This window comes from Carex rostrata, chromosome 16 (assembly GCF_964058835.1).
Source record: "Carex rostrata chromosome 16, lpCarRost1.2, whole genome shotgun sequence".
Classification (NCBI taxonomy): domain Eukaryota; kingdom Viridiplantae; phylum Streptophyta; class Magnoliopsida; order Poales; family Cyperaceae; genus Carex; species Carex rostrata.
This window is the reverse complement of record NC_135933.1, coordinates 898,560-922,715: the sequence shown is the minus strand read 5'-3', so window position 1 is coordinate 922,715 and position 24,156 is coordinate 898,560. Positions and strand designations below refer to the sequence as shown.

General features: G+C 35.6%; 1 protein-coding gene across 1 annotated transcript; it reads left to right on the top strand.

Annotated features, from left to right (window-relative positions):
• Nucleotides 1–17,525: 17,525 nt before the first annotated feature.
• On the top strand, nt 17,526–21,810 carry LOC144567169 (monocopper oxidase-like protein SKU5). The gene is made up of 9 exons (XM_078317227.1): nt 17,526–17,969; nt 18,395–18,504; nt 18,608–18,878; nt 18,970–19,108; nt 19,234–19,600; nt 19,978–20,343; nt 20,460–20,538; nt 20,770–20,969; nt 21,453–21,810. The coding sequence occupies exons 1-9, from the start codon at nt 17,829–17,831 to the stop codon at nt 21,559–21,561; spliced, it is 1,782 nt and encodes a 593-aa protein (XP_078173353.1). The 5' UTR covers nt 17,526–17,828; the 3' UTR covers nt 21,562–21,810.
• The last annotated feature ends 2,346 nt before the right edge of the window (nt 21,811–24,156 follow it).

Below are 24,156 nucleotides of genomic sequence, written 5' to 3'. Positions count from 1 at the left end.
AGAGATTTGAAATTTTCTATTTTTTTTTGTGTCTTACAAGTTGCTGCCTAGAGGCAGTATTTATATTACTTGAGATTATTTACCGTTGGTTCAAACGGTAACATCCTATTTATCCTAAATTACAATTCTACCCCTATTTCCTTATTTTACAAAACTACCCTTCTATTCTATTTTATTCTTCAACGCTCCCCCTCAAGCTAGGATTATAAATGTCGATTAATCCTAGCTTGCGTATTATTTCTTCGAATGCTCTTGAAATCAGTCTCTTAGTGAAGATGTCGGTTAATTGGTATTGACTCTTCACATAAGGGATTTCAATCTCCTTTGCTTGTACTTTTTCTCTTATGAAATGACAATCAATTTCAATATGCATTGTTCTCTCATGAAATACGGCATTTGAAGCAATGTGCCTTGCCGCATTATTATCGCAAAACATCTTTATTGACTTATCATTTTTGAAGTTCAACTCTTCAAGCAATTGTTTAATCCACGTGAGTTCACTCGCGGTGGATGTCATGGCACGATATTCCGCTTCCGCACTTGATCGTGCCATGACATTTTGTTTTTTGCTTTTCCATGTGACTAAGTTTCGGCCTACAAATGTGTAATAGCCGGTTGTTGATTTTCTATCAAAGCTCCCGGCCCAATCTGCATCGGAATAGCCACACATATTATTAGATTTATTATTTTTCATCAATACACCATTTCCGGGTGATTTCTTTAAGTATCTCAAAATTTTATCAATTGCATCCAAATGAGGCTTTCTTGGTGCATGCATGAATTTGCTAATTTGGCTCACCACAAATGATATATCCGGCCTTGTTACCGTTAGATAAATTAACTTACCTACAAGCCGTTGAAATTGGTTAATATCTTCCAACGGTTCCCCTTCTTCGGAATTCAATTTACAATTGCTATCAATTGGTGTTGAGACCGGTTTGGATACTAATTTTCCCGCTTCTTTTAAAAGGTCAATGGTATATTTCCTTTGTGAGATAAATAAGATTAAAATAGGCATGAGCCCTTCCATTAGAATAAGATGCAAAAATACAAGATGACTGTATATAAAAAAGAAAGAAGAAAAGAAAATCTACACTTACATCCAAACCTAAAAACCCATCAAAACAAAAGCACCACCTGCTATGCATCTTAACAGCACTATAATATTCAAGCCAAAACCAAGACACAATAAGGTATTTATGCCAGCAACAAGGGTAAACCCCTTTTATTACAAAGTTCAAGCATGACAGGAGAAAATAAAGCCTAACAAGCAGCCAAACTCATTGCTTCAAGCAATCATTAGGACAGGTTCCACTGGTACATGATCAAGTGGATGCAGCTCAAGCAGAGACAAAGGAGAGAGGGACTTTATCGGCACCATATCAAAATCTTTTGGAATCCACTCAGCGATGAATTGCCTCATATTCCTTTGTTTATATCCTGTCCAATAGTCCAACAGGGAACATATTAGTAAAAGTACATTTCTAATCGTAGGAAGAGGTGCATTATCAAAACAAAGATAATTTTGTGTTCTCCAAATACATCAACAAATCGCACTAATTACCATTAACAACGCCTGTTTTTTATGACTATTCAAAGAAAGTGCTAATTGTAAGATGTTTTCTAAAGATGTCCAATCACCATAAAAAAATTTGAATTTGCCCATCCAAAACCAAATTTGAGCAATATAAGGCATTTTAGAAAAAAGGTGTAAGGCTGATTCTATGGTACAGTGACAAGAGAGACATGTAGTATCTCCTTGCCAGTGTTTGACAGTGAGAACATCTTTTGTAAGAATTTTATTTTTGAACAATAACCACAAAGATTTTTATTTTCAAAGGTATTGGTACCACCCACCACACATCAGCATAGGGAATGGTGACACCCCTAAAAGAAAGAAAATTATATAAGGAAGCAGTAGTAAAGTGCAGTTTAACATCCCATTTTCACTTAGGTAAGTCAAAGGAGTCAGTGAGAGTATAAGAAGAAATGACATAAGTGATATCCATCCATTATGACAAGAGAATGCCATGCAAGTTTCTCCTACTTTGTGAGATAAATAATATCTTAATAGAATGAGTTATTTCAATTCTTAAAAAATATTTAAGTTTACCAAGATCATTTATTTCAAAATTTTCTTTTAAGTGTTTTTTAACATTGTTAATTTTTTTATAATTATTTTCGGTAATGATTATGTCATCAACATAAACAAGAACAATGGTTGAATTATTATTTTTATGTTTTGAAAATAGTGATGTATCAGATTGGCTTACTTTAAAATCGAGAAAAAATAAATATTGACAGAGTTTTCCATATCATGCCCTTGGCGATTGTTTAAGTCCATAAATTGACTTATTTAATCTACAAGCAATGTTAGTTTTTTTTTATATGACCCGATGGTAGAGTCATATAAACCTCTTCTTCAAGTGTTCCTTGAAAAAACACATTTTTAACATCCATTTGACATAAGTTCCATCCATTATTTACCGCTATTGAAAGCAAAATTCTGATGGTATTCATCTTTGCTACTGGATCAAAGGTCTCTTGGTAATCAATGCCATGTATTTGGGTATACCCTCTGGCAACTAGCCAGGCCTTATACCGTTCTATGGATTCATCGTTTTGATATTTTATTTTATAAACTCATTTGCATCCAACATGTTTTTTATTTTTTGGTAATGGTACAATGGCCCATGTGTCATTTTTTTTTCTAAGGCTTGAAGTTTTTCTTCCATAGCCTTATACCACACCGGTTGGTTAATGGCTTCTTCAAAATTTCTTGGTTCTTCCATTTTTGAAATTAAACTAAGAAATGCATGGTGGTTTTTTAAAATATTTTTATGCATGGTGGTTCCGACCGCTGAGCGCTCTTGCCACAGCCTTTGCCCATGTAAGATAATTTCTGCCATTGAGCAAAATATTGGTGAGCTTGGAAGCATTATTGGGAGCCTCGTGTTGTCCCTCTTGAGCCATTTTTGCTCATTTTTGCTGATTTTCTGTTTATGGATTTTTTTTTTGTGTTTTTTTGTGATCTCAAGAACCTGGCTCTAATACCATGTTAGTTTTGTAGAAGCAGAATTGAGAGATTTAAAATTTTCTATTTTTTCTTGTGTCTTACAAGCTACTGCTTAGAGACAGTCTTTATATTACTTGAGATTATTTTACCGTTGGTTCAAACGGTAACATCCTATTTATCCTAAATTACAATTCTACCCCTATTTCCTTATTTTACAAAGCTACCCTTCTATTCTATTTTATTCTTCAACAATGTTACTTCAATTATGTTATTTTAATTTAGTATGTGGTTTTAGAAATTTCAAACAAGTTAATGTACTTTTTAATTGAAACTTCCATCAAACGAGAACGACTTAAATCGCCACCTGAGTTTTAAATTCATATCGGACATAAATGAATTGAGCCAGTTTAACTTTTAAGTAAATAATTTAATTATCTTAATTTTAAGGTACAACTAAACATAATCTCTATCTTAAAATAATTCTCAATCTGATTGTAAATAATTAAATGTTGTGGACCTGGCTTGCCAACTGATAGGCTGATTTACGTTTGGATCGTGCAAGGATTAGTGCAAGAATAGCAACTTTTGAGTTAGTGATTGAGAATAGTACTAACCCGAGTGGTTTGAGAATAGCACTAACTTTGAACTATTCGGGTTAGTAACAATGTTATTCGAATTGTATATTTGGAATAACAATGTAGAGAAATAAATAAAATAATAATTAAACTAATTTAATATTTAAACTAATATTATGTTACATTTAAATTAATATTTTTAATAATAATATAATATTTTATTTAATACTAATCTAAAATTAAACTAATATTATATAATATTTAATCTAATATTTTTTAATACTAATAAAATATTTAAAGTAATAATATATTAGATTTATTATTTAAATTAATATTATATTATATTATATTTAAACTAATATTTTATTATATTTAATCTAATATTTTATTTAATATTAATTTAATATTTAAACTAATATTATATTATATTTAATATAATATTTCATTTAATACCAATCTAATCTAATATTATATTTATTTAATACCAATCTAATATTTAAACAAATATTATATTACATTAAAATTTTAAATTAATAGTATATTATATTTACTCCAACATTTAATTTAATTTAATATAATTTGAAATTATTTTTATTTAATAATAATCTAATATTTAAATAAATATTATATTATATTTAATATTTAAACTATTATTTATTTGATACTAATATAATCTAATATTTATACTAATATTATATTAAATTTAATATTTAAAATAATATTATATTACATTTAATATTTAAACTAATATTATATTATACTAATCTAATATTTTATTTAATACTAATCTAATGTAATATTATATTTATTTAATACTAATAAAATATTTTATTTATACTAATTTAATATTTAAACTAACTCTAATTGAGAGGAATCCAATATTTTATTAATATCACTAACCCCACTACCTCTATTCTTGCTAACCCACCATTTATTTGAGTTAGTAGAATAGAGCTATTCTTGAGCTAACATAATTTGCTATTTTATGTTTGGATCACCAAAGTTTGAGAGTAGTGAAGCTAACTCAAGAATAGTTCTATTCTTGGATGATCCAAAATTATATAGATCTAAACGGTATTCTTTTGAATAAATGAGTGGATAAATATTTTAATATACAAGGCTGCCCCGTCGAGTCACCTAAAGAGATGATTTGAAATGTTAAAAGATTTGGTTAAAAATCTTAAACACATTATTTCGTGATAAGTGTTTCCTTCTATTGAAAAAAGGGAGGGGGTTGAATGTTTGGTTCACACTTCACACTATTAGAAACACACCGATTCTTTCTTTTGTCAGATCTAAACGGTATTCTTCTTGAGAACGGAGTAGTTCTAATGTCCATCGAATTTACTTTTGAGTGTAATGAGTTTTATGACCGTTTGATCCATTTTAAAATTTGTGTACACAAAAATCGAAGCAAAAATACACAAATTTTGAAACAAAACACACGAACCTTAAAGCAAATTGAATAGCGTTTGAACCCATCAAACGAAAATATGTCCGATGGTTAGACCTACTCTCAAGTCATTTTTTTGATTAATAATGTTTGGTTCCCAGTTCCCACTATTAAAAAAGGCTTGGCCTGTTACTGTTAAAAAAAAGGGAGAGGTGCTTCTCCATACCTAAATTCTGATAACATATTTGTCGGAACTCGCAGTCTCAGTCTCAGGTGATTTGATAATTGATCCGCAACTCTGCCTGTTTCCAGCTGGAATCAAGGAGTGACGAAATCCATTAGCCTATATGGCTATATCCATCTAGATATGATATTTTCATAAATCGCACGACAGAGAACGCGTTTCGGGCTTTGAGACTCCCAAATTCCCAATAGAACCGCACGTCTGACGGTCTGAGAGAGCTTGAACGGCTGCTTTGGAGTTTTCCGCTTTTATGTTGAAAATCTAGAAAGGTGGAGTCATCCGCTAGAATGGGAAAATAAATCTTCTGTTATTTCCAAATAATTACAGGATCGAACTTGTTATTCCAATCTTAATTAACCGTTCACATTTTTTGTTGTTGTTGCCCATTTAGTGGTTTCCAAATTCACCAGCACTATCCGTTAGCTCTTTTACTATCCGTTCCAAGACTCGAAGCAATGTGATAATGAGTGAAAACAACCCATGAAGCGGTGACACAAATGGTCCCGCTCCCACTCCCGCACAAAAAAAAAAAAAGTCAGCTCCTCGAATAGCTGCCGTTTACGATGGGCTGTTTCATTTGTTAGGCCGTGTTAATTAATATTAATATTAATATATAATACATGCGCTAATAACTATCTCCCGTCTATATGGGATTCCGGTTACTGATTTATTAATGTCACAGTATATGTTTTTAAAAGCAAGTACCGCAACTAAACTTGTCTTCAAACTGTCTTCAATATATAACAATAACAGGCCTCTACTTGTATTCAGATTCGCTCAATAAGTAACCCAAAATTTCAGTTTGAATCCGGATTGTCCGATCATAATATGTAATTATGTATGAATGTTAAATTGAATTGAGCCAAATTCTAATCAAATAATCCCAGTCTAAACTCAAACTCTAAGTTGCTCCAGGAGATACGGACTCCTAGGCTCTAGCCTTCAAATTGGGATAAATATTTTAACGTAGCATTTTAGCTTCGTATAATCAGTGTTGTACATAACGGAATGCGATCGTCAGATGAACAAAGTACCAAATTATAACCACGTCGGTCACATAACTCATCTAAAGGTCAAACATAGAGGTGCCAAATTATAACCTAAAATTAATCTTATGTGAATTGCTAAAAAAAAACATTGTAATTGTTAGGTTTTCTATGGTTTGAGAAGAGAAAGAGAGTAAGAGACAGAGACAACTGAAAATGATATTCTGATTAGACTTAGTTCTCTCTCATGACAAGAGACTACATATTAAAGATACAAAGCCCAATGGGCCCGAATAGCAATTTGGGTCAAAACATAACAATCTCCACCTTGAACCAAATTGCATCTAAAATAAACTAAAACATAAAGCAAATGCATAAAGCAAACATAAAGATACACTAGCAACATGCTAGAAACAAAACTAGCTCAAACTAGCTAGAAACAAACCGACACCAAACTTGAACAAAGCTTGAACTTTGCAATTGGAAGAGGCTTTGTGAGCATATCGGCCGGATTCGACTCGGTACCAATCTTCTTCACGGCAACCTTGCCTTCCGAGATCACATCTCGAACAAAATGGTACCTAATGTCAATGTGCTTCGTCTTCTCATGGTACATGCGGTCCTTGGTCAAATGTATCGCGCTTTGGTTGTCACAAAACACCGTAATAGGACCCTCGGAAGAAGACATCTCACCAACAAACGCCTTGAGCCAAATAGCCTCCTTAATAGCCTCGGTAATTGCCATGTATTCGGCCTCGGTACTTGAGAGTGCAACAGTGGCTTGAAGTGTAGACTTCCAACTAATTGCACAATCTCCAAGGGTAAAAACATAACCCGTCAAAGAACGCCTCTTGTCTAAATCACCCGCAAAATCCGCATCCACATAACCGGTTAGTGTCTTGCCATTACCAAACTCCAAACGAGCATCAATAGTACCTCTCAAATAGCGGAAGATCCATTTCACCGCTTCCCAATGCCCTTTCCCGGGACAAGAGAGATATCTACTTACCACACTAACAGCTTGAGCAATGTCGGGTCGAGTACACACCATCAAGTACATGAGACTCCCGACTGCACTCGAATATGGAACCTTTTCCATATATTTCTTCTCAGCATCAGATTTTGGGCTTAAAGCGGCCGAAAGCTTGAAATGTGCCGCAAGAGGTGTTGAAACAATCTTTGCTTTCTCCATGCCAAAACGGCGTAGCACTTTCTCGGCAAAACTCTTTTGTGAAAGAAACAACTTTCTTTTGGACCTATCCCTTGTGATCTCCATCCCGAGAATCCTTTTGGCGGCCCCCAAATCTTTCATCTCAAATGCCGAACTTAATTGCTCTTTCAACCTCCTAACTTCTTTCAAGTTTGAGGATGCAATCAACATGTCATCCACATAGAGCAACAAGTAAACAAAATCCCCACCATCCAACTTCTTGAAATAAACACAACTATCATAATTGGAACGATGGAAATCAATACTCACCATAAATGAGTCAAATTTCTTGTACCATTGCCGCGGTGATTGCTTAAGGCCATAAAGGGACTTCTTCAAAAGACACACACGGTCCGTCTTTCCCGTAACCTCAAAACCCTCCGGTTGACTCATGTAAATTTGCTCTTCCAAATCACCATGCAAAAAGGCGGTTTTCACATCCATTTGCTCTAACTCCAAATCCTTCATTGCCACCAAAGAGAGCAAAACTCGAATGGAGGTATGCTTTACTACGGGAGAAAATACATCATTGAAGTCCACACCTTGGACTTGGCTATACCCTTTAGCCACAAGCCTTGCCTTGTATCGAAAATCCGCGGGATTTGAGCCATCAATCTTCCTCTTAAACACCCACTTGCAACCCACAATCCTCTTACTACTAGGAGGTTTCACAAGAGACCAAGTCTCATTTTGTTGCAAGGATTGTAACTCTTCATTCATAGCAGCGACCCAATTGGCCGCATCCTTATAGGAAGATGGCTCACAATACTCCACATCCTCTGCAATCGCTAAACAATAAGCAAAGTCGGAGTATCCATACCTTGTAGGTGGTCGAATTTCTCTTCTAGCTCGGTCCCTTGCCAATGCATATGGTTGTGCCTCTTCTTGGCCTTCATCTAAATTGGCATCATCATGTGAGATCGCATCATCACCTTCTTGGACCGGTTCCTCAAACTCCACCTTCTTCTCAACTTTCTCATTCTCCTTAATAGTCGGCTCGGGTGCAACATCATTTGCCTTCAACATTGCCGACTCATTGAAAATGACATCTCTCGAGATAAGGAACTTGGATGATTCGGGACACCACAACTTATACCCCTTCACATTTTCGGGATACCCAACAAAAACACACTTCTTTGATCTAGGCTCCAACTTTCCTTCATTCACATGTGCATAAGCGGGACAACCAAACACCCTCAAATTCGAATAATCGGCCGGCTTACCTGACCACACTTCTTCGGGTGTCTTCAACTCAATTGAAGTGGTAGGAGATCGATTCACCAAATAGCAAGATGTGTTAATGGCTTCTGCCCAAAACTCCTTACCCAAACCCGCATTTGAAAGCATGCTTCTAGACCTCTCAAGTAGTGTCCTATTCATCCTCTCTGCAACACCATTTTGTTGAGGAGTGTGGACCACCGTCTTGTGCCGAACAATCCCTTCGGCCTTACAAAAATTATCAAACTCACGGTTGCAAAACTCCAAACCATTATCGGTTCTCAACCTCTTAACTTTCCTTCCCGTTTGGTTCTCCAAAAGTGACTTCCATTCTTTGAAGGTGCGAAACACATCGCTTTTCTCTTTCAAGAAATAAACCCAAACCTTCCTTGAGAAATCATCAATGAAAGTAAGCATGTAACGAGAACCATTACCTTTAGATGGCTCACGAGAAGGTCCCCAAAGATCCGAATGGATGTAGTCCAATGTTCCCTTGGTCGAATGAATGGCCGTGGAGAAACTCAACCTTTTATGCTTGCCAAATACACAATGCTCACAAAACTCCAAGTTGCCCGTGCATTGGCCACACAACAAGCCTCTCTTGCTCAAAATGGTAATTCCTCGCTCACTCATATGCCCCAATCTCATATGCCACAACTTTGTAGCATCTGCATCCGAGATAGTACCCGAACGCGCAATGGCGGCCGAGCCCGTGACCGTGGAACCTTGTAGGAAATAAAGAGTTCCAATCCTCTTTGCCTTCATAATTGTGAGAGCCCCTTTAGAAACCCTAAGGACTCCACCTTCACTTTGGAACTTGCACCCCTTTTCCTCAAGAGGCCCCAAAGAAATCAAATTCTTAGACAAATCGGGTATATGCCTCACACCCGTCAACCTTCGGACCTTTCCATCATGGAACTTAATTGTCACCGAACCAATTCCGGCAACCTTACACATGTTATTGTTCCCCATGAGAACCTTACCATCCATAGACTCATAAGTCTCAAACCAATCTCTATTTGGAGTCATGTGTTGCGAAGCACCCGTATCCATCACCCAACAATGCATGTCATCAACATTGGTGTCTACCACACAAAGAGTATCAACCGTGTCACACTCAGCCACATTGGCCTCTTCTGAAGAAGTACCTTTTGTATCCGCCTTTTGTTTATTTTTGAGCTTGAAACAATCGGCCTTAATGTGTCCCTTCTTCTTACAATAGTTACACACCAAATTATTGTGCCTAGACTTCGAACAGGTCCTTGTATCTTTCGAGTTTCGGTCCCATGACCTACCTCGATCAACAACCAAACCAACACCTTGAGTTCCTTTCTCATTATTGGTCATTTCACTATCAATGTGCAACTTGGCTTGCAAATTGCTCTTAACATCCTCAAGGGAAATCTTGTCTCTACTATAAATCAACATGTCTCTAAATGCCTTGTATGATGCGGGTAATGAGCACAATAACAAAAGAGCTTGGTCCTCATCCTCCACCTTAACATCAATCTTACCCAAATCATTCAAAATAGATGCAAACTCCGAAATATGATCGGAAATTGATGTACCTTCAACCATGTGAAGGGTGTAGAGGCGCAACTTCAACCGCAACCGATTGGTGAGAGACTTCTTCATGTAAATGTTCTTCAATTTCTCCCACAAATCCTTAGCAGTTTTCTCCGACAGGACCTCTTGCAATGTCGAATTGCTCAAACACAATTGGATAATGGAGAGTGCCTTATCATCCATAGTTCTCCACTTACTATCCGTCAATGCATCAATCAATTTATCTCGACCAAAAATGGCATCCTTAACGCCTTGGCTCGACAAAATTGCTGCCATGCGCACTTGCCATAGTGCAAAACTCGTCTTCCCATCATACTTCTCAATATCATACTTTGCCGACATATCCATTCAATTTCTTAAAACACCCAATTAATTAATTCCCCAAATTATCAAAATTCCTTCAATCACCGAAACACAAAATCCAAATTTGAAAATTCCAATTTAACAGAAAAATGGAATTTAGCACAAATCAAACCGGATATGAACTTTAATTGTTTCGGAATTATAACAGAAACGCCAAATTTATGGGAAAAATTAGAGGATCTTAGATTTGACCTGCTTCAATTATTCCGTGTGTACAAAGCACCCAAATCAACAAATCGCGGCTCACAGAAGCGCGTACACCACACCTAAATCAGAGTCACGCAACACAGAAGGAATTATCGCGGCTCAGGTGAAATCGCTGACCGCACAGAAACGCTACCCGCGACAGAGAAAAATGGATCTGATTAGCGAAGCAAAATTGAAAACCCTAACAGCAGCGGAACAGATCTGAACCCTGGAACCGTCGATCGACTGCCGACGGCAAGATGGCTCTGATACCAATTTGTTAGGTTTTCTATGGTTTGAGAAGAGAAAGAGAGTAAGAGACAGAGACAACTGAAAATGATATTCTGATTAGACTTAGTTCTCTCTCATGACAAAAGACTACATATTAAAGATACAAAGCCCAATGGGCCCGAATAGCAATTTGGGTCAAAACATAACAGTAATTGTTCTCTTGTATCTGAGAGGAAGATGAACGAGAAGAGAAATGAACTATTGTGTAGAGGATTAAAATGTTTATTATTTTATCACACACAAAAAAGAGATTGATCGGTTGAGGGAACTAGGAGAATGAGCAAAATTAAAAGAAGAGAACACAAAGATATAATGGGAAAGTAAAATTTAATGACTGGAATTAATTTGATGGGGTAAATTAATAAGAAATATATGTAAGAGAAGAGTTGTGAGGCGGCCATTTTTATTAATACCCTAAAAAAAACGCTTTTACCAAAATAACCTCAATTTTTTTTTTTTTTAAATCTAACCAGACCGCCAGGATCACTGGCGGTCCACTTCCATAGCAGACCGCCAGGGATCTGGGCGGTCCACTATGGACCAGACCGCCAGTGATCCTGGCGGTCCACTATGCATTAATCCGGCCGGTCGTGATATCATGATTTTTTTTTCCAACACAAACAGTGCTACGCGTTAGATTTTTGAATTGTATTGATTTGATGTGGGCAACCACGTGGAAAGAGAGTGATATCATGATTTTTTTTTGGACTATGCACCACCGGTTTCTAAAGGTCTGATATTTTAGATTTAAAAAAAAAATCAATTTCAGATTTCGAAGTCTATCCAGTGTTGTAAAAACACAACCAGCAGTTTTGTCCGATTAATGAATTAGTCATTAGTAGTAATTAAACCGTTATAATTTCTTTTAACTAATTGATTGATTATTTTCAAATATAATCGATTATTTTTTATGTGTTATTAGAAAAAAATAAAAATGTTTGGATTCTGAGTTATTGATCCTGGTTCAAAAGTCACTTTTAGGCAATATAGAAAATATTGACATCCTTCTAGTACATTTAATTTCTAAAAAGTTGTATCTATCTTTGAAAAAAAAAAAACTTTAAGTTATTTAATGATTGTTATTCAAAAAGAATTTTCAAAATAGATACAATTTTTTAGAAATTAAATGTCCTAGAAGGATGACAATATTTTATGTATTACCTAGAAGTGACTTTTGAATCGGCATCAATTACTCAAAAGCCAAGCATTTTTATTTTTTTATAATAACACATAAAGAAATATATTAATTTTCTTACCGCCATGAAAAATCCGATCTGAAATATGTTGATCCGGGTTATTTGTTGCAGTCTTTCTAATAAATCAAATTATATTTATTCCATCTATTTTCAAAGAAATATATTCAACATTCCTAACATTTCAATACAAAATATAAAAAAAAAAAATTTAAAATTCTATTTTGCAAAAAAAAAAGAAAATTCGAAGTCGTGAATTTTTTCCACAGTTTCGAATTAAATTTCGAAACCGTGGAAAAAATTCACGGTTTGAGTACTTTTAAAATTCTATTTAAAACCTGATTATTATTATTAAAATATTTTGCTAATTGAGTATTTTTAAAAATATCGGTCAATCTACCACATATATGTACAAAAGAGTTGTTTTTTTGAAAGTTTTCTAGCACCATTCACACGTGATCATAACGAAAATTTAGCTAGTAGATAGACTCAGTGTTGTAAATAATAGTATATGTTTGTCGGATAGGATAACGTCAAACGATTAATAAAAAATAATTGATTATATTTGAAAATAATCAATCAATTAGTTAAAAGAAATTATAACGGTTTAATTACCACTAATGACTAATTCATTAATCGGACAAAACTGCTGGCTGTGTTTTTACAACACTGGATAGACTTCGAAATCTGAAATTGATTTTTTTTTAAAATCTAAAATATCAGACCTTTAGAAATCGGTGGTGCATAGTCCAAAAAAAAATCATGATATCACTCTCTTTCCACGTGGTTGCCCACATCAAATCAATACAATTCAAAAATCTAAGGCGTAGCACTGTTTGCGTTGGAAAAAAAAAATCATGATATCACGACCGGCCGGATTAATGCATAGTGGACTGCCAGGATCACTGGCGGTCTGGTCCATAGTGGACCGCCTAGATCCTTGGCGGTCTGCTATGGAAGTGGACCGCCAGTGATCCTGGCGGTCTGGTTAGATTTAAAAAAAAAAAAAATTGAGGTTATTTTGGTAAAAACGTTTTTTTTTTGGGTATTAATAAAAATGGCCGGTTGTGAGGTATGTTGTAACGTCATGTAAACTAAGATAATAAATCAAGGTATGAATTAATTTAAAATCTTTCATTACATTAAGATGTTCCAATTAAGAAAATATAAAACGATTAATATAGACTCCTCATATTATTTGATATTATGGTCTTAATGCTGCTTAGCATCAAATTAAATGTCTATTTACATAAACAAGAATTATTTTAATGCACCAGCAGCTTCCAATTTAATTAAACGCACCAGCACCTTCAAAAACCTATAGTTTTTCTTTTAGCCAAATTAATTAAACGTTCAAAAACTTAAACCTCCTCAATCTCAATTAATCTTGAAGGTTATTTCATTTAAAAGTCTTTAATATACACGTTGAAACTCATTCCTTACAAATATTCACCTCTATTTTGTCTTAAACCACCTCCATTTTATTTTGATAATAAACCTCTGATCACTGTCACATATCTCTCTATTAATTTCTCTTGCAAAAATTGGATTGATTCTTCTCAGGAAAAATTCGGATTATAAGGTACTCTAAAAACTATGATATTTTATTATTGTATGAATTTCATTGATTAAGTAGATATATTGATTAGAATAAGTTATTTAAGGATTTACGAAATAATAATTCTAAAAAAAATTATAATCTAAAAATTATTTTCTTTGATAATAATCATAATATTATAATCTGAAATTTACTAGTAATAATTAATATAAGTAATTCCTTACTGTTGTTTTTATAGTTATTCATATTATGATTAAAGTCTCGTTAATAATGAAGACTATATTAATATGGCATCTCTTACTCACATCTAGATATTAATATATACTTTAACTAAATCATACCTTTAGAAATGAATAATTGAAAATAATGATTTTGTAGAAAGTTAAATCAGTTAATCAAAATATTATTGTAGTTTAATTTCGTATTTGATAACTCTAAATTAAATATTTGTCTAAACTCACTAATTATTATTATTATTATTATTATTATTATATTATTATTATTATTATTATTATTATTATTATTGTTATTATTATTATTTTCTTTGTATACGTTTTGTTTATTGGAAAGAAACAGATAAATTATATTGATATGGTGATATTTAACTTATTCCTTTTTAGCAATAGTTTCATAAGTTTGAATATAATTAATCAAATAGTCATATCATAGAACAGAAGAAAATAAAATGTAAGGGAAGTGTTATTATTGTTTATAAAATAATATTAATTTGAAAATCATATGTATATGGTTTAGATTCACGTGGCAAGGAAGTAGAGTGCGCAGAAGTAATCGTCAATTATTCTACAACCACAGGTGCGGGTTTTTCTTGGACTTTGTAAAATTATTACTTATCGTTTTGTTTGCATTTATTTTTATACAGTAGAATTATGCATGTTGAATTTGAACAATCATTTGACTTTGTTAGTGAATATTAGAATAAGATTATTCGCTTGATCAATGGATGTGTTGTGTTGAGTTAACATACATGATGTGAAATGATAAGTAAAGTGAACAGGGGCCGATATGTTCGCATATCGGGGTGTGCACATTGGGTCCGGTGTTCGACTAGACTTCTCATTAACGTGACTGTAGGCGAAAGCGATCCTGTCATGGGTTAAGACCTAGCGTAGGGTGGACTCCCCGTCTAGTGAGACAGCCTCCTACTGTTGGTTGGACTTCCCAGTAGATTGGCGGCCTTCCAATGTTAGTTGGACTTCCCATTGGATTGGTAGATAAATGGATTAACGAAAAACTTGAATGTGAATAACGATTTAAATATGTAGGATTGCATTAGAGATTATTTGTTCATTTATTTAATCGTATTTTTTCCATGTTATATTTGTGAGAATTAAGTAGATTTTACAAACTCCGGACTGGAGCTAAATCCCGCACTAAGAGGATGTTCGAATCTCTCACCTGTTCCACTTTTATGTGGGTTCCAGGTAATGAAGATGAAGGTACTGAGCAAGGTTGTGAGTGAGCTAAAGCGGGAAGATCACCAAGGAATAATATGCCACATGTTAATTTAATTTTTATTTTTAATAATTGATACATTGAACGGGCATGGAAGTGGTCGTTTCACTAGTTGTGTCTATCTTGATCGTTTGTATAATATTTTTGCTTATGAAATAAATATGGCTTTTATTATATATTTATTGATAATGTATGTGATGTAAATGCGTCTTATGTAGAAATACGTGGCGGGTTGTCTCGGAGTGTGAATATGTAAAAAATTAACCCTTTAAAATAAAATTGACCCTAAAATGTATATTTTTATAGCTCATCTTATCATGTCTGTATTCTTTCCTTGTCAATCCGGACAATCGTTAGGCTATATATTTCAATGTAGCCGTTAATTCTTGGAGAGAAGAAAAAGTAAGTCTCCTTTTAATATAGACCTAATTTCGACCGTTAAGGTTGTGGATCATTAAATGGATTAACTGTTCTTTGATAAAATTAACCCTCGTCCAATCAGCAATTAACATAACATGGAACATGCAGATTTTAACATGCTTTTGAGACGAGCATGAGGCGCCACTTTCAAGGGAGACGAAACCTAAGACTTAATTACTCCATTTCACACACATCTTATTCATAATTTTTAAAATATTTGATTTCAGTTTAGTCCTTGATAGAATTTAATATATACGTAGAATATTATTACCGTTAAGTCGTAGTCCGATGACTAATTAATGATGAATATTTGATTGATGAAATGATGAAGATGTAAAACAGTTTCAAAATTCATTTACAAAATACGTAATTGACAAATGTTAACATGTTCAAAACAGTTCCAATAAATATCAAATATGCAAAAAGTATCATTTATACAAATTCAGAAAAAAAAACTGTCGCATTGAAAGATTTGATTTTTTTATTTGATTTTTTAATTGAATATTTAAAGTAAATACATGGACAATTTAAAAATAAAAACATTTAAACCGGCAGGAAATTAGGAAAATGTTAATATTTATGTTTTTCATATATTTTTTCTTGAAATATTTTATTCTAACAAAATTGTCTTTAATTTTATTGTATCTAAATCCACAACGCTACCCTAATTATTCTTTAATAAAAATATAATATACAATTTCATTCGTTTGTTAATACTGTTGTAAAAATCTCAAAAATCAAAATATCGTATAGAGCTTTGTGAGTTGGATGCGAATTTCCGGACGGTTGCAATCGCACTTGCATTACCATCGTAACTACGGAATCAAGAGATCAAATCAAGCCGAAAAATGCGCCCACTGTGGACACAGTCGAGTGAATCAAGAGAAATAAAATCAAAACGCGTGCCGCGGTGGCGCTGCATGTGCTCAACTTGATGTGCTTTGATCAATTCAGGATAAAGATATCAAATCAACCCTCTGTGCTAGATCACGAAACACCTCAATCCACCACTGATAGATAGCCAAGTGTCTTGATGGGACGCCGAAACGGGGAAGCCAATCTGCTCCTTTTCTTGAGAAAAGGAGGACCCTCCTATTCTCCAATCCGAACCGTTCAACATCGATCAAACGGCTTCAATTTCTTTTTAATATGACACGAATCTCAAAGCACAAATAAATCAGATGTAATTGATGCCGTTTGATCAATGTTGAACGGTTCGGATTGGAGAATAGGAGGGTCCTCCTTTTCTCAAGAAAAGGAGCAGATTTCATTCCCCGAAACGGGGCCTTTTTTTTTTTTCTTCTTCTACTAACAGTTCTGATCCTGTTTTTATTTTTGAATGAATAGTGATCCTGTTCTGTGCGAAGTTCAATCGATGGCACGCGCTTCGCGGTGGAAATCTTACTATGATATCCTTTAAATAAAAATAATTCTTAGGAATTCGCCTCTAGTGACCCTTGCCAAATTATAATTTTCCTCAATTGGCATGAGAAAATTTCTGTTTTAAATTAGTGCTTCATCGTTTGTTTGTTGTATCTTTATACAGAAAATAAGTTATAAAAGAACATTTTTTTTACATTTTCATATAAACTGACATCAATAAAAATTATTACCTATATTAATAAATGAAACATTATGTTATTGACCAATTAGGAATTCCCATTTGTTGTTGTGTATGTACTGTGACTGTGAGAAGCAACTTTTAAGGAGGTGCGTACCTTAAAAAATCAAAAGGCCAAGGGGCACGGCGTAATATATACATTCCTATTTCGTATTTATGCATCCGACGGAGCAGAGCCCTGAAAAAGGAAAGAGATCAAGCTGTCCAAAATTGCATCTTTGACTACTTTTTTTATTATTCGGCCTTGCTCTTGCTCTTGCTCTGTTTTTCATACACATACCACTACCTCTCTTAAAACCCTACCAAACCCACCACAATACTAGACTGACAGAGAGAGAGAGAGACTATTAGCAGCTGCTGCTCAGGATTCAAAAGGGAGAAAGCTCTCTGATAGTGCTAAAAATTTAAAAAGCTAGCCGAGCCGAGAGCGCAGAAAAGAAAAGAGGTACACTATTCGCCGACTCGCGGTACAGCTACATTATCTTGTCTTCTCTTTTTGACCTGAAAGAGGCTCGATGCTGACATGGCGGGTTGTGTTCGTGGCGGTTCTAACGGCGGCGGTGCTGACGTGGCAGTCTAATGCCGCTGATCCCTTCGCTTACTTCGATTGGGATGTCTCCTACATAACCGCTTCTCCTCTTGGTGTCCCTCAAAAGGTGATCTCCAGTTGTTTCTTGTTCTTAAAACTTTTGCTGACAAAAAACTAATGAAATGTTCATATGTGTATCCTTGTGATGGTTTCGACTGGCTTATGGAGTATAAGTGGAGATTTCTGTTCATCGTTTCAATTTAATCCTTATTTAGTAACGAACTTTCGCGTTGGACTTTTGCATAGTTAAAAGTGTGTGGTTTTTTTTCAAATAAATAGAATTCTGCTACGCACCTATACTAATACGAAAGTAAAGCTGTTAAGAGAAACATAACTCGATTTTAGCATCCAATTGAAAGTTGACGCTGTATGGTTTTAATTGTAAGAGGAATATTGCTTTTGGATTTTTTAATTTATCCCGCTAAAAGCTTTCTTAAGTTTTCAACTTTGTACCTAGCTTAATTAAATTTATGGCTGGATTTATATTTATAGGTGATAGCAATTAACAAGAAATTCCCAGGCCCGGTGATGAATGTAACTACCAACTACAATGTGGTGGTTAATGTATTGAATAGCTTGGATGAGCCTTTACTGATTACTTGGTAAGGTTAAATTATATTTTTCACTTGTTCATCTCTTAAAAAGGGGAATTTTTTTTTTTTAATTTCTAAATTTATCTGGGTTTCTTTAAAATTTGCAAATCAGGGATGGAATCCAAATGAGGAAAAATTGTTGGCAAGATGGGGTTTTAGGGACGAATTGCCCCATTCCTTCTGGCTGGAACTGGACGTACCAATTTCAAGTCAAGGATCAAATTGGAAGTTTCTTCTATTTTCCCTCACTCAACTTCCAGAGAGCGGCTGGGGGGTACGGGGGCATAACTGCAAATAATCGGGCTGTCATTTCAGTGCCATTTGACACACCAGATGGAGATTTTACACTCTTCATGGGGGACTGGTACAAAAAGAACCACACGGTATGAGAAAACTTTTTGTTAAGTAGATGCCTAGAATGTTTTATTTATAAACTTGTACATTATGAAAGAATACTTTTCTTTCTTTCTATAGGATTTGAGGAAGCTGTTAGATGATGGAAAGGCACTTGGTGTACCTGATGGCGTCCTAATAAATGGGAAAGGACCATACCAGTACAACACCTCCCTTGTACCATCTGGTATTGACTATGAAACAATCAATGTTGAGCCAGGTACGTAAAAAAAAAATTCTCCTTAAACATTGAATGTTGCAATTTATTTAGTGTTTGTCACAACTAAAATCAAGCTAGCCAAACAAAAGGTTGTTTCTTCCTGCTCTGACTGATCCCAATTTCAGGCAAGACATATCGCTTCCGCGTACACAATGTGGGGATCTCAACTAGCCTCAACTTTCGGATACAAGGCCATAACCTCCTCATGGCGGAAACTGAAGGCACCTATACCGTACAACAAAATTACACTAATCTAGACATACATGTGGGCCAGTCGTACTCTTTTCTTGTCACCATGGACCAAAATGCAAGCAGCGACTATTACATTGTAGCCAGTGCTCGTTTTGTTAACGATTCGGTGTGGGATCGGGTAACAGGTGTTGGGGTTCTGCATTATTCAAATTCAAAAGGGAAGGCTTCGGGACCTCTTCCTGAAGGGCCTAATGATGTATACGACAAGACCTGGTCCATGAACCAGGCCCGATCTATCAGGTGCATGAGAAACCCTTTTTGTTCTTTTTCTGGATTACATGTGTCCTTTGCAAATAATTTGCTTATTGATCATCTTCGCTGGCATTGTACCTTTTTAAGTCTACTACTGTTGGGTCAAATTGTAATCATTGCATTATATTGGAGGGGCCATGTATAAAAGAAATTGTCGAATTTTCTGCTTTCTGGTGTTATGCAAGATTCTAATTTTCTTTATTTCTCATTATGTCATTTTCATACAAGACATATACACATAGGAAATTTGCAGTCTGATATCATAACTTAGGTAGTTGACGATTATAGAAGTTATCATTTGTTCTTATTTCACGAGCTAGTACAGTCTGTGATATACTTGTTTCTTATTTGCTATTTTGTTACAGGACAAATGTCAGTACTGGTGCTGCTCGACCAAATCCACAAGGCTCATTCCATTATGGGCAAATTAATGTAACTCAAGTCTATGTACTACAAAACTTACCACCAGTAAATATCAACGGTAAACTGCGTACCACCCTGAATGGGATCTCTTATGTACCGCCTGAGACACCATTGAGACTTGCCGATTTGTATGACAAGTCAGGCGTGTATACAGCCGATTTCCCGACTGGTCCAACTAGTGGACCACCGAAAATGAGCTCTTCCATAATTAATGCGACATATAAGGGTTTCATGGAAATCGTTTTTCAGAATAACAATACAGTTGTTCAGACTTATCACCTGGATGGATATGCCTTCTTTATTGTTGGGTATGTACAAAAGATGTTATGCTCTTTTAAGCAGTTGTTTTTGGCAATAAATGTGTTTACAAATCTTTTCTCCACTGTTCTCTTTTACTTATATGTACATTTTTTTGCATTATTAGAATGGATTATGGGGTGTGGACTGAGAATAGTAGAGGCACATATAACAAATGGGATGGTGTCTCTCGGTGTACAATTCAGGTATTTTTCTGTTTACTCAATTTGCTGGTTTCTCTGTCAGTCTCTCTGGTCATTTTTGAATGGTTTCTTAAGACTTTTTGGCAATACATTGTTAAAATAATGTTGTTTGATTGTTAAGTATAAAAATACATCAACAGATTAATTTTGACTCCTATGTATAGCTACACTTTCTTGTGATATAAAATTATGAACACATGAATTTAAGTTTTGTTGATGTGTGTATATTTATAGGTCTTCCCTGGTGCATGGACTGCTATTATGGTGTCACTAGACAATGTTGGAATATGGAACTTGCGTGTAGAAAACCTGGACACATGGTATTTAGGACAAGAAGTTTACATAAATGTCCCTGACCCGAGTGGATATAATGTAACTGAGATGGTTGCTCCTGGCAATATCCTCTATTGTGGCCTTCTTAAAGACAAACAAAAGTAAGATTCTAGGGTAGAAAGTTATATTATTTTTTTTAAATTTGCCAGAAGTATTCCTTTTTCTCACTTGTTTATTGGGAAAGCCTGGAGGCAGGGAAGTGGAGAGGGAGAGAGAGGAGGGTAGTTTAGGTAATTTCCTGAGCAATTGGAAAGGAAGGGTATAGTACATATTCTTTTTTTCAAATATGAATGGAAGCATTTGCATGTAGTGTTCTTCTGTTGCTGTCTAGATTTCCTATTTGCCATCCTGGTTCCTTTGCACACATTGCCCCTGCAAAATTTTGCGCAAGTTTTGTTTGTTACACAAACGTCTCCGAACAAAATTATGTTGATTGAAAGACGCAACACAAGCTCTATGTGTTTCCATTTTAAAGTATGCCATTTATATGGATAGCAGTGTTTCTAGTAATAGAAACAGATAAGACTGTTGCACCATAAAAAGGAAAGAATATTTGTGTATTAATTTTTTTAAATAAATTTCAGGCAACAAGTAGCTCATGGTTCTCTTGCAGCAGCATCGTCCTCGGTACTGGCAAACAGTAAAATATTCGCATTCATGCTGCTCTTGCTGGCGCTGATGTTCTTGACTTGAGCTGATGCCACCATTAACTTTCTTGTTTTTGTCTATTTAATTCATAAATTGACATTATTTGATAACCGTAGCTCTAGGATTTTTGTGTGCATGTACTTCTTATCCGATAATTTCTTCGGGGATATTTGTCGCATCTCAGGCTATCAAGTCTGCCTGAGATTGCTTTATTATTCTTTTAGATACTAGTGTTGGACTATCTTTAGTTGTATGACTTGTATCCCACCTGTGGAATGACACATTAATTTATCATTTGTCCTTTGTTTCACACTTTTTGCAAATTTATTTGGGCGTTTTTGGATTTGATTGAGATGTTCCGCAACAATTTAGTTTGAAAGAATTAGAACATCACTGTACCATGTGCGTGCCAGAACATGCTTGTACCAAACCAGTGTCTGGTTTGCTGTAAATAACAGTATGCGGTCATCGGACGGACAAGATACTGCCAAGCAATTAATTAGAAATAATTGATTTATTAGTCGGAAAAATTCATAATGATTTGGTCATTGCTAACGACTAATCCGCCTAAATAGATGTTTTTTACAACACTACCAAATAAATGTTCTTACAAACTAAAACTGACACTTTTTCGTCTCCTCAAAAACTAGTACTCTTTCTTGGTATGTATTTCACAGTACAGTTGCCAGAACTTCCTAGTCCACCCTCAGTAACGGTCGAGATTTTGATTGATTCTCTGTAAGGCTCATGGCTACTGAGCCTGGGAGGGAACACAATATTGTAGTGTATTTGCAGTATATGGCTAGCACCGGTACAAACAAATACGGCAAATTAAGCGAACGTTACAAACAAATATGGCAAATTAAGCGAACATCATCATGCATATCTGAAGTATAAAAAAAAAGGTGATCTAAGTCAACTAAATGTAGTAGAATCAAGGCGATAAAAACATATAGAAGAGTGATAAGTCATTTTCTGACGCAATACACCACACTATTAAAAGAAAAGAATTGTGGTTCTAAAAACTGAAATTAATTCCATTGATCCCTCAGTTTATATAGGCATTACAATTTGCATTTGCAACCCTATAACTTCTATAATTCATTTCTTACCGATATAACTCTATAACTTCTATAATGCGATAAAGATACATAAATCTCAACACTCCCCCTCAAGATGGGCAAAAGATATCCATCAAGCCCATCTTGTCACATAACCTAACTAGATCCATTGAGCTAAGTCCTTTAGTGAGGCAGTCAGCTACTTGGTCTCTAGTAGCTACGTGACTCAGCTCCAATAGCCCAATTTCCAGTTTTTCCTTAATGAAGAACCTATCGATCTCCACATGCTTGGTTCTGTCATGCTGCACCGGATTGTTGGCAATGCTAATTGCTGATTTGCTATCGCACCACAATTTCATCTTCCCTTCGTGCTTCACCTTGAGATCTTCCAGTAACCTCTTCAACCACAGCATCTCGGCAACTCCTAATGCCATGGCCCTGTACTCGGCTTCTGCCGTCGATCTCGAGACAACTGGCTGCTTCTTGCTCTTCCATGAGACCAAGTTGCCCCCTACAAACATAAAGTAGCCAGATGTGGATCTCCTGTCATCTTGGCAACTAGCCCAGTCAGAGTCACAATAACCCTCAATGTTCATGTGCCCATTTTTCCTGAAAAATAGGCCCTTTCCTGGTGCACTCTTCAGGTACCTCAGAATGTGGTACACTGCGTCCATATGATCCTTTCTAGGGTCATGCATGTAACGGCTCACCACGCTCACTGCAAATGAGATATCGGGACGAGTGTGACCCAGATAGATCAACCTGCCTACTAGTCTCTGGTACCTCTCACGATCAACCTGTTCTCCTGCCTCTGCACTCATCTTGGCCTTTACATCAATTGGAGATACTGCAGGCTTGCACCCCAACATGCCTGTCTCAGTGAGCAAGTCTAGGACATACTTTCTCTGAGATAGAACAATTCCCCCTGCTTCATGAGCCACCTCAATCCCAAGAAAGTACCTAAGCTGTCCCAGATCCTTCACCTCGAATTCCTTCCCCAATCTTGCCTTCAACTGTGCAATCTCCCCCGCATCATCCCCAGTAATGATCATATCATCGACATACACAGCTAGCATAGTAATGTGACCATCATGTTGTCGGGTAAACACCGTGTGATCAGCATTGGTTTGTTGATAGCCCATGCCTACCATAGCTCTCCTGAACCTATCAAACCATGCCCGAGGGGACTGCTTCAACCCATAGAGTGACTTCTTTAGTCTGCATACCTTACCCATTGTCTGGTTTGTGCCAAACCCTGGTGGAACCTCCATGTACACCTCCTCCAACAAATCACCATGAAGAAATGCATTCTTCACATCGAGTTGGTGTAACTGCCATCCACCATTCACTGCCATGGAAATCAGTGTCCTCACTGTGCTCATCTTCGCCACTGGTGCAAAGGTCTCGTCATAGTCAATGCCATAGGTCTGGCTGTACCCCTTCGCTACCAACCGAGCCTTGTAGCGCTCAATCAGACCCTCTGGATTCTGCTTTACTGTGAAGACCCACTTGCATCCAACAGCCTTCTTGCTTGGTGGTAGTGACACAAGTTCCCACGTTTTGTTCTTGCAAATGGCAC